Source organism: Pogona vitticeps, chromosome 10, assembly GCF_051106095.1.
Source record: "Pogona vitticeps strain Pit_001003342236 chromosome 10, PviZW2.1, whole genome shotgun sequence".
In the NCBI taxonomy this organism is placed as follows: Eukaryota; Metazoa; Chordata; class Lepidosauria; order Squamata; family Agamidae; genus Pogona; species Pogona vitticeps.
Genome location: NC_135792.1, coordinates 22,927,704 through 22,943,420, shown reverse-complemented (window position 1 = coordinate 22,943,420; position 15,717 = coordinate 22,927,704). Strand labels below are relative to the sequence as shown.

The window sequence follows — 15,717 nt, the reverse complement described above, 5'->3', positions numbered from 1 at the left end:
AGTTGTAGGGTATATTTTTCCCATTCTGTTATGCTGTGGTTTCTAGAATACGATATACAGTAAGACTTTGAGCTGGATCATGGAATTCATGGAACCCAACCCACTAATAACAACAACAGCAACATAACGGACAGAATCCTAATAGTTTGTGCAACGTGGCAACCACTAATTACAGTTAACTGACAAGATGCCAGGGCACATCATTATTTGTCTAATCACGGGCTCAAGGTGTGCACTGGCATCTCATTTATTAGTCACAATTAGCTGCAGCAAGTTACACTAATTGTACACAAACACCAATAAGATCGTGGTCCATATGATGCTTTAGGAAGTGTGACAAATTGGGATTATCTTTCTGTATTCATTTGATAGAGAGCTTAAGCTGAAGGTTCTTGACTAGCTATGGAACACACAGAAAATATGAAATCTTAGAGAGAATTTCAAGGAGATTCACAGGGCATGAGACCCATCCTATACATTGGTGAGAGAATTGATTGTAAGATGTAACCCCCCTCTTGCTTTTCTGTTGCATTGCTCCTCAGTCACCTCTTCATCCACCCCTTACCACAGGACAGAAGGATGGATCACTTCAATTCAGGCAGCAAGAGAACCCCAGAATCAACACAAGATGATTGTGTGCTGCTTTTATTCCTTCTAGATCAGGTGGTTCCCAACCTTGGGTCTCTAGATATTCTTGGATTACAGCTCTCAGAAATCCTTTTAGAGAATTAAAATACCCAACTAGTTGTACTCAATTGGATTTTTCTCAAAGTAAAATGGACCTGAAAAGTAGTTCAGAGTGTGAGTGAAACTGAAGGTGCTACAGTAATACCTCAACAACAACAAAAGTTAAATAGTTGATCTGTCAGGTACAGTTGTGTGACCTAAACCCCCCCCCCCCCACAGTGTTCTTTCAGATGTAGTCACATTTTGTTAAATATAAGGGAAGTATATCTTTCTATTATTACAAACATTCCAATGCAATAATTTCCACATCAAAAGTTGAATATTTTTTGATACAGTATATAAGCCAAAGATGTTCTAATTTTTTTGAGAAAACTCACATCACTGTGAGAAAATCAAAATATGATATATTTTATACTTGGACCATAATCCTGTATAGGGAGTAAGTCAGTCCCACTGAAGTAGATATGCATAAACATGTGTATTTATTTAAAATATTTCTACCCCACTTTTCTCCATAAAAGGAATCAAGGCAGCTTGGGTTCCTTGGATAAGCAGATGAATATCATGGCCCACATTTAATATAGTAAATACATTTTGCCATAGTTGAAACACGGCCCCCTTTAAAAAAAATCATTCTAAAATAAAATGTTAAAAATCACATACCGATTCCATTCATGACGGGTGATTCGCTATTAACATCCAATAGTCCAGGCAAATCAGGTTCCCCTTCATGTTCATTTAAATCCATGTTTGCCTTTTGGGAGCCGTTCCCAAAAGGTCCAGTATCTTTCTCATAACTGGCATCTCCATTCTGCAGGCCGTTGTGCGGCTTTTTCAGCGGCATGATCTGTAAACCGCTGGGCGTAGTCCGGTAGGAGACTGTTTTAGCAGCTCTGTCTCCCGAAGAGGCCGGTTTGGCTGTGTAGCCCTTTTTTGGCTTCTGAAATGTTGAGGCCATGCGCTTCTTTTTATGGGACAAACCTTTGCTCTTCCCAGAGTCAGAGGGTCTTTGTGGCAGTTTGTCGAGAGACGATCCTCGGCTCTCTCGTAAAAATTTTGGTGCAGTGGTTTGTTTCCCATGTTTCGCCCGCTTGTCTCTCGTCACGTGCAGTCCGTTAAATTCATCGATAAATTCCTCACAGTGTAATAGGTGGTGTTCCGGTTCCCATGTGTCTTCATTACTGCCATAACCTTTCCATCGTATAAGATATTCCCATTTACCTTTTTTGTTCTTCCTTTTATCAACAATCCTTTCGACCTAAGTGGAGAAAAATGGAAACAAAAGCTGTAATCTGCTACGAGAAGAATCATTTCAAGTTGGACTCCCAGATACGAGAGTTGTGCAGGTATGAATTTCTGGATCACAATCCCCGGAATTCTGCACACCTCTTTTAGTCACATTTACCTAGAAGAAAGAGTAGTAGGGATGTGAGATTATCCCAATCACCAAACACAGTAGATTATCTGATCATCATTTTTTTTGAAAAATGCAATTTACCGTATTTTCCATGTATAAGACTATACTTTTGTCTAAAATCTTTAGACTAAAAATTGAGGGTCGTCTTATACACGGAAGTACGCTGCGGAGAGAACAAAAACAAGTGGAGGGGAAATCAGGGATCAAAGTGATTCTGCAGTGCTTTGATCCCTTTCCCCCTCCACTTGCTAAGCCCCACTTAGATTTCTTAATTTTGGGGGCATCTTATACATGGAAAAATACAGTACATTGTCTTCTACCTTCCCTCCAGTGAGCTCACCGGGTGTCAGTGGTACATGAGTGTCCTCACCATTATCCTGTGAACCCAGCCTTGTGAAGTAGACCAGGATTGGAGGCAGTGACCGACTTAGTTACCTATGAGTTTTATCATTCTGTAGGAAGCAGAAACTTGACTCTCCCAAGTCCCATTCCAGTTCGGTGCTCTAACTATTACACCACATCATCACCATCAATTTATATTATGCTCTCCACTACAGTACATACAGTGACACTCCTCAGAAGAACAGATAGTGATCAAGAAAAATCAGTAAAGAGTGCTTGTAGCGCTATGGGGCGGTATATAAGTCCAATAAATAAATAAATAAATAAATAAACTCTCTGAAACAAAAATGTGTTTCCCAGAGGCACTCCAAAGGGAGATCCATGTGGAACAGATGGATTGGGATTGGAGTATATCCCTTGGAAACCGGTCTTTTATGAGACTAAAATGAGATTACTTTGTCCACTGGCCTACCACTCAAAAAGCCCCACAAATGTATGGCTAACAGTTGTTACAGACCAATAATTTACTTACTAAAGTATTTATACCGTGTTTCCCCGAAAATAAGACAGGGTCTTACATTAAATTTTGCTCAACCCCCCCCTCCCCACACACACATTAGGGCTTATTTTCAGGGGATGTTTTATTTTATAGTCATGTCATCTTCTGATTGCTGCACAAGGGTGGAGGGTGGGGTTTCACTTAACTAGGGACAGAGTGACAGAGTATTTATTTATTTATTTATTTATTTATTTATTTATTTATTTATTTATTTATTTATTTATTTATTTATTTACTGAGTGATTTCTATCACGCCCATCTAGACCAAAGGTCAACTCTGGGCGGTCTAGACCATCTAGACCAAAGGTCTACTCTGGGCAGATTTGAACCCACGTCTCAAGAGACCTGGGTTCAAATCCCCACTTAGCCATGAAGCTCAAGGTGGGTTATGTATGTTATCACTGGTAAAACCACTCTTTAAATATCTCGTGTTGCCTCGGAAACCCTAGTAGTGTTGCAGTAAGTACGAATCGCTTTGACAGCACATAGCATAACGAATAGTTTTCATTTGGCATGGAAATGAGGTGTTAATGGTAAGTGGGTCTCCTGGGTGACCTTTGATTTTCTACAGTCTTGAACTTCTGTTAGGTCTCACATCTGAGTCATGGACTTCATAGGTCAAAAGTATTTGTCTTTCATTTGGTCATACAAAAAAATATATGTTCTTGTTGGGCCACTTTTGTATAGTGACTGTTAATCATTTTACAGATGCCCTTCTTTTTTTAAAAAAGTAGAATATAAAATTCCACTGTCACAGAATGACAGAATCTAATCTTAGAAATTCTACAGCGGGATCTCTCCAGGCAATAAACGGGGTGGAAAGGCAACCCAGAAATCTTACTGCTATTCAAAGAGGATTCTAAAATAAGATGATATTGCCATTCTACCTGGTGGCCATTTCTACTATGAAAAGCCAAATCAAGAACATTTAATGGACCACACTCTTTTACTGCTTCGAAGACAGTGTCATGTGCTTCTTGTGTCTGTTGTTACATAGAGAGAGAGAGAGAGAAGAAAGAAGCAAATGAAAGACAGCATTTGATATAAGATTGCAAAGAAGAGACATCTATTTTTGCATCAGTCCTCCTCCACAAATTTGCAAACATCTGTAATCTTCCATATAGCAGGAGTTGTTGTTATATTTGACTGTAGGGCTAATGGAGATATGTGATATTATGTTTGGGATTGGCAAGAGCATCTTCCCTCAATGCAAAAATTCTTTGCTAAACACCAATATGCTGTACAAGAGGAGGGTAAGAAAAGCAGTAGTTAGCAGAACTGGTGCTTAATACAACATGCTCATACTTGCTCTGGAATCTGGGCACCACACAACAGAATGGGTTGTCTCCTTCCCCTGGAATGAGAGCACAACACCTGAACTAGGAATGTAAACCTTTGCTTGTCTTGTTCTTGCCTACAAAAACAAGGCAGCAGATTTTTTTTCCTCTTAGCCTATGAGAGGGTGAGATATTTTTCTTTCATTATTGAAAATATTGAAGACGTTCCTGCATTCGTGGGTGTCTTTGTGCCAGATTTCATAAGCTTCACACGTTACACGAGTTGCATAAAAATTGGATACCTCCTGCCTAGTTGCAAAGGCCTTTAACAAATTTGAAGCACTGGATGGGTTGTTCAATCCTTTTTGATTCATCACCTAGTTCTTGGATGTGTATTTTACCTCAATCAAGAGAAGCACAGTAGTTTTTTACAGAGATGTTTTGTGTACACGGCAGAAACCTGGACGGGAAAAAAAGTGCTCCTTATCTTGTCCTCTTCTTGAAGCCATGAAATCTTGCAGGCTCAGTGATTTCACCACAAGCTGTCTTGACAGATCAAGATATCCTGTCTTGGTAAGGACAAGTAATTTTGCAAGACCTCTTCTTAATCTGAAGCTATGGGCATGACAGGAAGCTGTTACTTCCGCCTTCTTCAGCCTGCCACCCTCTAGAAATGTTGGGCTACATCTACCATCCTCCCTCACCCCTGCTGGCTGGAGAATGATTGGAGATGAAGTCCAAGAAGATGTGGTCCAACATAACTGAAGAAGCTGTTGTGTAATGAGTCTGAGCCTCAGTCCATCTAACTCCACACTGTCAACTCTGACCAAGTTTTCATGGAGAAATCCCTCCTACCATTACCTAGAGAAACATAATACAGTCGTGCCCCGCTTAATGATTACCCTGCACTACGATGAATCTGCTTCATGATGATGTTTTTGTGATCGCAATTGTGATCACAAAAGGATGTTTTAAATAGGGTTTTTTCACTTTGCGTAGATCGGTTCCCTGCTTCAGGAACTGATTCTTTGCATTACGACGATCAAAACAGCTGATTGTCGGTTTTTCAAAATGCCCACCAGGTGCTTAAAATTGCCACTGTATGGAGGATCTTCACTGGGTGGTGAATTTTTAGCCCACTGGAACGCATTGAACGGTTTTTAATGTGTTTCAATGGGTTTTTTGATTTCGCTTTACGATGTTTTCGCTCTACAGCGATTTTGCTGGAACAAATTAATGTCATTAAGCGAGGCACCACTGTATTCCTTTGAGCTCCCCCATCCAAGTCCTGGCCACATCCTACCTTGCTTCGCTTCCAGTATCAGAGGGTGCCAACTGTGTTGATATTACAGTTGTATGGTGAAGGGTTGTTTTGTTTTGAAAAACACGGAGAAAACTGAAATGAGTGTTCTCTTCTTATCTACTCTGGTGATGAAAGCCACCTTCTCTCCCAAAACCTCTATTTGACCAAAGAAAGGTTAGGAATCTCTGGGAAGGGGGAATGTCACCTAACGCATGGGAGCGGGAAGAAAATGAGTTACTTCCCCTCCTTGAGGTCCTGTGCCTATGTTTGCTTTAATTTTTTCCAACCTCTCAAAACTATTAAGTACATTCTTGCTTTCAACACCATGTCTAGTTTAACTTTCAGCATGCAGAGGGATTGTGTTGAGTGATTCTACGACTCCGTTGCAGGAAATACTTAATGACGTACAAAGGAGCCACAGTATAAAATCTGTTTATTTTTTGTAGCTGGACAATAGCTTCTGCCGCTCAATGACAGTTGGTTTATTATTTTTTTAATACACTGACAAGAGAGCCAGACTTACAGGAGAAAGGTCAAAGTTCCATAGCAAAATACAAAGGGTTGGATTTTGTAGGGGAAAAAAACCTCTAGCAGACTAAGTGTTACTGAACATCTATAATGTTGTAGTGTAGATGCATTTATAGTCTTGGATTCATTGTTAATAACGACATGGCTGCTCAGTAATTAAGCCCTGGCCACTGGAAAATCCAATCCATGGTCTTTCCTTATGCTGAAAAGCCATGTCACTGTCTTGAGTCTTCTGTATAAAGGACATTCACCCTCTTAATATATTATTCTTCAGTTTGGTATATGTTGCATCAAGTACATTCAAACATGTCTGGAGATTGGCACGGATCGGTGGTTTATCGGTTTGTTGGAGTTCATTTCCTGCTGCAACAGGTGTTCGGTGGTTGGACACCCTGCCCCTTCTGGTGGGTGCTACTCAGAAGCAGTGCCCAGAGGAGGCGGGGCAGGGAAGCCGGAATCCTGCATCTGAGTGGGCAGCTGCTGGAGGGGGCAGGATGGACGCTGAACCGCCAAACACCCGTCGTGGCAATCAACAAACTGAGCTGAACTGCCGAACTTAAAACACCAGTTATTATGAACACCCGAAAGGTTGCCCAAAATAGGTCAATCAATCAATTAATTCAGTATTGGAAATGTTCACATCCTTTCACAACCTGGAGACATCTCGGTGTTAATATTTTGCATAGCCTTGACAATGTGTTTTTCAACGCATCCATCAAGGATGGCAGCTCATCATACACTCTCCCTTCTGGGCTGTTTCACTGAATCGTAGAATAATGGAATCGGAAGAGGCCTATGAGGCCATTAAGTTCAAACATGCTGAATGCAGAAACCCAAGTTGAAGCATATCTGAGAAATAGCTGTCTAACTATCTTTTGAATGCTTCCAGCATTGGCGCGCTTATCACCTCCTGAGGTAATTGGTTCCATTGTTGTATTGCTCTAACAGTTCCGAATTTTTTCCTGATATTCAACTGAAATCTGGCTTCCTGTAACTCGAATCCATTATTATGTGTCCTGAACTCTGGAATAACTGAGTACAGATCCTTCCCCTCTTCTGTAAAATACAAGCTTTCAAGCATTGGAAGAATGCTATCTTATCTCCTCCTCTTCTTTTCTCAAAGCTAAACATGCCCAGTTCTTTCAGTCTTTCCTCACAGGGCAGTGGTTCTCGACCTTGGTAGCCCAGGTGCCCTCAAAGTCCAACTCCCAGAAGCTGTTGCTACTACCTGTGCTGGTTGGGGTTTCTGGGAGTTGCAGTCCAAGGATACCTATGCTATTCATGGTCGGAAACCACTGTCATAGGGTTCAGTTTTCAGTCACAGAATCATCCTTGTCACCCTCTCTGAAGTTGTTCCAATTTCTCTGCATCCTTTGTAAAGTGCAGTGTCTAGAATTGGGCGCAGTGTCCAGATGAGGCCTAACCAGTGCTGAATAAAAGGGAACTAGCACTTCAACATAAAAAAAACTAAAATCATGGCCACTGGTCCCATCACCTCCTGGCAAATAGAAGGGGAAGATATGGAGGCAGTGACCGATTTTACTTTCTTGGGCTCCATGATCATTGCAGATGGTGACAGCAGACACAAAATTAAAAGACGCCTGCTGAAAGCGATGACAAACTTAGACAGCATCTTAAAAAGCAGACACATCACCTTGCCAACAAAGGTCCGCATAGTCAAAGCTATGGTTTTTCCTGTAGTGTTGTATGGAAGCGAGAGCTGGACCATAAAGAAAGCTGACCGCCGAAGAATTGATGCCTTTGAATTGTGGTGCTGGAGGAGACTCTTGAGAGTTCCCTGGACTGCAAAGAGAACAAACCTATCAATTCTAAAGGAAATCAACCCCGAGTGCTCATTGGAAGGACAGATCCTGAAGCTGAGGCTCCAGTACTTTGGCCATCTCATGAGAAGAGAAGACTCCTTGGAAAAGTCTTTGATGTTGGGAAAGGGTGAAGGCAAGAGGAGAAGGGGACGACAGAGGACGAGATGGATGGACAGTGTCATTGAAGCAACCAACATGAATTTGACTCAGCTCCAGGAGGCAGTGGAAGACAGGAGGGCCTGGCGTGCTCTGGTCCATGGGGTCACGAAGTTGGCACGACTTAATGATTAAACAACAACAGCAGCACTTCATGTAATGTGTTGTCTTTCTTCCAACACATATTTAGCCTCACACTGCTGGTATGTTTTCTAACTGAACCTCAGGCTGGTTAGGAGACAGCAGGAAGAGGTACAATTTATCTCTCAGAGGACTTTGTTGTAGAACTTGGTGGTGATCTGGATTCTAGAGTAAATCACAAGAGCTGAGGCAGCTGCCTTATGGCCTCTGACCAGGGATGATGGTTGCTGTAGTCCAAGAGCATCTTTGGAAGATGGGATTCTGCCTTATAATGAGTCACACTTTTAGATAATCTTTCCTAGTATCATCTCTTGCAGTAGATTTACAGAAGTACAAGAACGATTCCTTCTTAGCTTTACTTGGAAATCCCTAGTATTTCCTGATGGTCTCTCTTCCAAGTACAAACCACGTCTGACCCTGCTTAGCTTCCAAAATCAGACATGGCCAAGGTAGTGTGCACAACTTGAGTCCAGCAAGTGTGGATCACATCAGGTGAATATTTTTATCTGGATCTACCAAGTGCCACATGCATCCTAGCACACATTTCTGCTCTCATGCCAGCATGTATTTAAAAGGAAAGAAAAATCTCACAAAGGGCATACTGAACTATTTGGGAATAATTAATATTCCAAAAAGTCTTCTTATTTACTTTTTGCTCACCTTTTGGGAATGTAGAGACTTAATTTATTAATGAAGCTTTAACTTGCAAAGCTCGTCTCGAGTCCTTGTTGAAAGGAAAGCCACAAAGGCTTATAAGGTTAGGATTTTATTTAACGTACCCACATGTGTAGTTCTAAGTGCTTGATTTATTTATTTCTGCCTCTGCCGGGGGATTCATTTGGATTGTGGGAATGTTTCTAAGCTGGTGGAGCCGATAGTAATTTGCACTCATCAAATCGTCTAAAACTATCCAAACACATTTGCCGATGGAGTCTAACATGGCTGAGCCATGAGAGGGAAAAACTGTACAGTTATCCACCTAGTCCAAAATGTTGGCAAAACGTTGAAACACAGAGCACTCAAATTGAGTCTGTCTGCCAGATATCCTTCAGCAGAAAAATCAATTCTACCCTCTCACATTCTTTTTTTGGCAGGGTGGTGGTGGCATTCCCTCAATCCTAGTGATGTCACATTCTATGGGCTTAGAACTGGTAAGCTTAGAACTCATAGATCTGCCTTGGTCTTCTCATCCTTGCTTCCCCCTCTTCCTTCAAATCCATTTCTTCTAGGCATTTTGACGACTTTGTGGCTCCAAGCAAAAGATACCTAGAAAATTTGTTGAAAAACAGGCATCACAATTGCTTTGTGTTTGGGTGAGAAGTGATTAACGGATGAATACAGGAGTTGGGTTCTGGGACTTTCCCATTTGGTGTCTACTTCTCCATGGTACTGAGCACAACAGGGTGTCCTGCAGAATGTAGGCCATTTTGACTGCTGCCATGGGTGTCGTCAACATTCACGTTGCCCCCTTGTTTGACATCCTTTTTCCTACTGGCAATGTGGGCACACTATTGTGCAGAAATATCAGACCATTTCCTGGTGTTCTGTATTGTGGATACAGAAACACAATATCCTACATTCATAAACCAGATCATATGAGGTTATTATCTCATATGGTCACCACACATCAGAAGCGAATTTATGGCACATAGGATATTTGACTTTTTTTCTTACGTGATGGAGTTGAAGCAGTGCGGGATATGTAGTCAGAGAAATGCAAGATGAAGTCAGATCGGTTTTGTGTGGAGATAATTTGAGGGACATTGGAATGTGTTTTTCTAAATGCTGTGAGAGTGTTTTTCTGAAGATCGGTACAGTGTGGTTCGAGATAAAGCTGAAGATTGGACAAAGAGGCCCGTGGAAGACTCAAAATTCCGAACTAATTGGAGAAAGATAAAACATCAGGATTTTCATGGGAATTGACAGCGGAGGAAGGTGTTACAGCCCCTTGAGGCTAATTCGTTAACAGACATGAAGTGTCAAGAAGAAGGGAGGAGTTAGAGAATGTTGAAAATGGATGATGGGTTATGTGGGAGAAGTTCGATTCCATGATGATGGGAGATAAACAGAACTTGATGGTTTGAGCATGTGGCTTGAAGGAGAAAGAATGTAAGTAAAGAGAAAGAAGGAGGTGGGGCTAGCCCACCTTAGCGGTGATTTTTATTATAATGAGGATTAATTATTTTATTTAACTGTAATAATCTTCGACTATGTTCTTTATGCTAAAGCCTGAGCAATATAAATTAATTCTATGAAACTTTATTTTTCGAATAAAAAGCAGTAATATAAATTCTTACAAAAGGACGAGTCTCTTGAACAGCAGGGTCTGGCTAAATCCAGGGAGTGGAGAGGGCCACAAACTAGCTGGCATTAAGAGTCCTACCTACCTGAGCTGTTGTGAGTTCTAAGGAATCACAAAGCCCATGCGTCTGTACTTGCAACTTATAGGGTAAATGTAAAGTGTTCTTTTAAGGTCAGACTTGTTCAAGGGGCTTACACTATGCACTGCTGAGGTCTTAGGACTTGCCTAAGTGCTAAGGTGGTAGGTAAGTGGCCTGTCGAACTCTCTGACTGAGTGCTAAGCGCTCTTTAGGGAGGCTTGGGCACCACATACCAGACAAGTGTATATTGACAAGTCAGGTGGAAAGCTTGGAACTATGACAGGATACAAGCAACAAAACTCTGCTAACATCAAGTAAAAGCATCCCCAGCCACAAAGCAAAAAACAGTAATTTCACAGCTTCTACAAGTACCGTATTTTTCCGTGTATCAAATGACACTTTTTACTTAAATAATTAGACAAAAATTGAGGGTCGTTTTATACACAGAAGGCAGCAGCTTTCCCTGCCTTTTGCAAAGCCACAGGGTAAAGCAGCCATGAAAGGTCAGCAGGATCAAAGGGGTGCGATTGTGCAAATTTTCTAATTTAAGGGTTAGAAAAGGGGGCATTGTCTTGTACTTTGGGTCGTCTTAGAAAAATACGATAATTGTTTGAGGATCTGTTTTCTGTTCTTTTAAAAAATACATTTTTAAAAAATATTTTCAATATCAATATTTTAAATTTTTAAAATATTCTTTTTATGTCTCCATTTTAATAATCAGACACAGGTTCGTCTTGCAAGTATGATTCTGATAAGCCTGTTTAGCCAGTAGGGAGTTAAAAAAAATAACTAGTTGTCTAGGAGTCAGCTAAATGAATCCTAATTAACAGGGTGAAAGATTCAGATTGCCCCAGAAAATAGAGCTCATTTCCCCTTTGAAAGCACATGACGAGACTGTTCTTAGAAATCATAAGAGAATGTTTACTGAAGAGATATGGCAAACTATCTCCCTTTCTGAAGGACTGTCATGTCATTACTTTCTTTAAAGCAAAACTGTTTTATTTTTACTCTTTAAAGAAAACATGTATTTTTAATCTATTTCTGTGACCTTCCTGTATAAATTCTCCCTCCCCTGCCTATGAATGTATACAATTTTCCATTTCACAAAGCTTCTGCTGGCTAGCCTGTACCACACATATTCAGTCATATAACAAATATAACAATATTTCAGCCCCTGCAGCCTGAATTCTTTCTATGCACAAAATAGCAGACGGGACCAAACATTGTCTTTTAAGATAAGCAAGACAGGTCTTTTCAATTCGTGTGATCTGTTCTAAATTTGGGTGTGTTTGGGGTCACCTACAATATAGCCTACCTGTAATGATATACAGATAATCTTCTTTGTTTCAAAATGCCCTGTTGAGAAAGTAGGCAGATGATGTCCAATATGTAACATGTTTACAATGTTGAAATATATCAGATGTGAACAGCAATCAAATTGCAAATGAGATATAAACTCTCTATAACAAATATGTTCCCATTTGGCATTAAATCTATGTATTTCCATCATACTCTAGTTAATTGACAGTGTTTTTTTAAAATGGAAAACACAATATTTATATGATCTGAAGAGGAATCAGAGTATTACAATATTAAAAATATTGCATGAAATATTTGATGGTGTCACCTGACCTAGTAAGTTTCTTCCAGAGAATAAGGTAATAGGGAGCTACAGAAACGGCACCTTATTTGTCCATCAACTTATTTGAATTAAAGAGTTTGAGCCCTTTTGCATCCTAGATAGCGGTTGTTAAGACAGAACAGGAAATTTCAGATTTCAATTACAGACCACGCAAATATGTGTGCAGCCCAGTTCCGTATGGCTGGTTTCCAAACTCAGCTTGGCAATTTCCAACTTAGCTTTGGATTGGGGTGGCAAGCGGGTGGCAAAATGAAGCGGCAAGCAGAAAAAAGTTCAGCACTTCATTTGGTTTCTGCTAAATGGCTTGCACGAACCGAACCATGAACCAGCCCAGTTTGGGACTCCTCCCTGCCCCAGTTCACAGTTTGATTCCTGCCCATCTCTAATGGGAAGCACTGCACTCACATACAGTATTTACACAGGAGTGCTCCTGATTTCAGTGGACCTTACCCTCAAGTCTGTTGGCTTGGCATCTTCCGAGCATTGTCGCTTAGCATCTATTGAGCCCAAACGAGGGGATATGGGAGTGAAACATCCAGGCAGGCTTATCTTTTTGATCTTCTGATTGTCTACTTCCTCCTGTAACTTTGTTAGACTGACACTCTTAGGGGTCCATCTTCATTCTCTGTTTCTCTAAGGAGCAGACAAGTCATTGATCCACTGTGTGTGTGCCTTCTTGGCCACACGTCCATCTAATTAGAATCAGGGTTTCTATCTGGAATGCAACTTTCTTAATAAAGGCTAGTTTATTTGAACAGCATCTCCTGCCTTACTGTGGGCATGTTCCCTATGCAGCACCTTCTCAGCTACAGAGAGAGAAACCATAATATGCCTTCTTCTCTCTCGCTTTGTGATGATTCAGAACATTAGCCTCAGCCTTGTTTGCCCAGATACATCACTCTTATATAACTTATCTACATTCCACCTTTCAAAAGACAGCTTTATAATTTTAGTGATAATAGTAAAGAAATGTAATAGCATGCAATGTATTTCTTCCTTCAGAATTGCTTTCTAGGCCTTTAGATTCCAGACAAAAGTCACCTTTTGTCTGGAATCTAAAGGCCTGGAAAGCAATTCACAAAGTGAATAATTCGTGAATAATATTCACAAAGTGAATAAGGGGATACCAGCCTTCGAGAATACAAAAGTCATTCTTATTTTTAACAGCCAGATTCCGTAGGGATTTCATGAAGTAAGAAAGTTCAGTTTATAGGCTGAAGCCGGTAGGGGTCAGGTCTATTATCTATTTTCCTATTTTAGTTTAGGTTAGTTTAGCAAAGTAATAAGCTTACAGTAAACTAGGTTTAAACTGAAATATGTTTTAAACATCCCTAGGTAAAGGTAAAGGTTCCCCTTGACAATTTTTGTCCAGTCATGTTCGACTCTAGGGGGCGGTGCTCATCCCCGTTTCCAAGCCATAGAGCCAGCGTTTTTGTCTGAAGACAATCTTCCGTGGTCACATGGCCGGTGCGACTTAGACACAGAACGCTGTTACCTTCCCACCGAGGTGGTACCTATTTATCTACTTGCATTTGCATGCTTTCGAACCGCTAGGTTGGCGGGAGCTGGGACAAGCAACGGGCGCTCACTCCGTCGCGTGGATTCGATCTTATGACTGCTTGGTCTTCTGACCCTGCAGCACAGGCTTCTGCAGTTTAGCCCGCAGCGCCACCACGTCCCTAAGCCACCTAATAATGGTAAATAATTAAATTATTCAAAATCTATCTCTAAAATTTAAACAGATTATTTAAATATATACTATCTGGAATGCTGAGGGGAAAGAGAGTAAAAATATATCAAGCTATTGATATTTAACGCCCCCCCCCCCATTTTTAAATGCATTAGTACATAAATGGGAGTGTTTCTACTGTATAATTTATTTTATCTCCAAGTTACTATTCTTTGCTGATTTTACTTAATGTGCACTACCTAAAAGATAACGCATCTTCTGTCACTCAGCAGTTGAACTTCTGTTGCATAGTATAGTAAGTTGCAGTAGAGTATGCCCATTTAATCAATGCGGATTTGGAAGTCAACTCCCCTGTAGGTTCCATTGATTCAGATGGGCCTATTCTACTTGCAGCTTGCTATGTTAAAGGAAAGACAGATCTTGAAGCTGAGGCTCCAGTGCTTTGGCCAACTCATGAGAAGAGAAGACTCCCTGGAAAAGATCCTAATGTTGGGAAAGTGTGAAGGCAAGAGGAGAAGGGGACGACAGAGGACGAGATGGTTGGACAGTGTCACCGAAGCGACCAACATGAATTGGACCCAACTCCAGGAGGCAGTGGAAGACAGGAGGGCCTGGCGTGCTCTGATCCATGGAGTCACGAAGAGTCGGACACAACAACAACAACATGCTAAAGGAAGTTGCAACTAGAGTGCATCCATTTGAATCGGTGGAACATATGGAGGAGTTGACTCACCAATTCCCTATTGATTCAATGGGTGTACTCTAGTGCAGTTGACTGCTAAGCCACAGGACTTAGCAGCAGTTCAACTCGAGGGCATTATTAAATTTTTGCATTTTTGTTTTCTGTTTCAAAAAGCTGAATGTATCACTCCAAGCAGCCTTCCAAGTGGTGCAGGCCACATTTCAATGTGGGGCATTCTGGAAGAGGAGGGGCATACTGCCAGCCAATCCCCCCTCCCTCCCTGGTGGTGATGACATAAAGGCCAGGCCGTGGGAGCGAAAATACTGTGACCTTTCCCTTCACTCCTGATCCATAAACAGGGTGTGTTACTTTACATAATGGTTGCGTAAAGGTCAACAGGAAATTTAGCGTGAACATTAAGAATTAAATGACTGACATACTCTCTTATTGCCCTAAGAAAAAATAATGTCAAGGACAAAGTGATTAAGGGGATACCAAAAAGTGTAAAGCAAAGTATTCCATCCTACCAAATGTTAAAATCTAGCACTTGTATTTCCAAATGCACCTTGCACCATAACACCAGTGCAACAAAACAGGTTTCGACACAGAGGAAGAGAATGTCACAGCACAACTATCTTCTTCATCATCATCTTAGAACTGCGGATCTGGAAAGCACCCTATGGATCATTGAGTCGAATCCTTGAGGAGGCAGAGCAGGGAATCAAACTCCCAACCTCTGGCTCTGTAGCCAGAGACCTCAACCACTGAGCTATCCAGCAGATCTTACAGTATTCACGAAGAGCAGTGCTGGGAACAATATGTACAACTTTCGTGGGGAAGTCAATGTGAACGAGTCCTTAACTTATAAAATATTTACTGCATAACAAGCCTCTTTTCTAACATGATGCTGTGTAAACATGTAAGAAACTTTTCTGAATGGCATGCATACAACGCACCTTTCCAGAGAGAAAAAAACTGCACAGCATGCAAAAATGTCCTTCAAAAGGAGTTGCAGCTTTTGGCTTTTCCTAAAATTAAAGTAATATAAATACTGATCAAAATTAAGATTTAGCTGCCTTTTCTTTTTCA

General features: G+C 40.9%; 1 protein-coding gene across 1 annotated transcript in view; it reads right to left on the bottom strand.

Annotated features, from left to right (window-relative positions):
- The window catches only part of CDYL2 (chromodomain Y like 2), a 65,878-nt gene that overhangs the window by 26,289 nt on the left and 23,872 nt on the right, over positions 1-15,717 (bottom strand). The window contains exon 2 of the mRNA XM_072980421.2: positions 1,351-1,945. Within this exon, the coding sequence (XP_072836522.2) occupies positions 1,351-1,945 (595 nt within the window). The remainder of the gene's footprint in view (positions 1-1,350; positions 1,946-15,717) is intronic.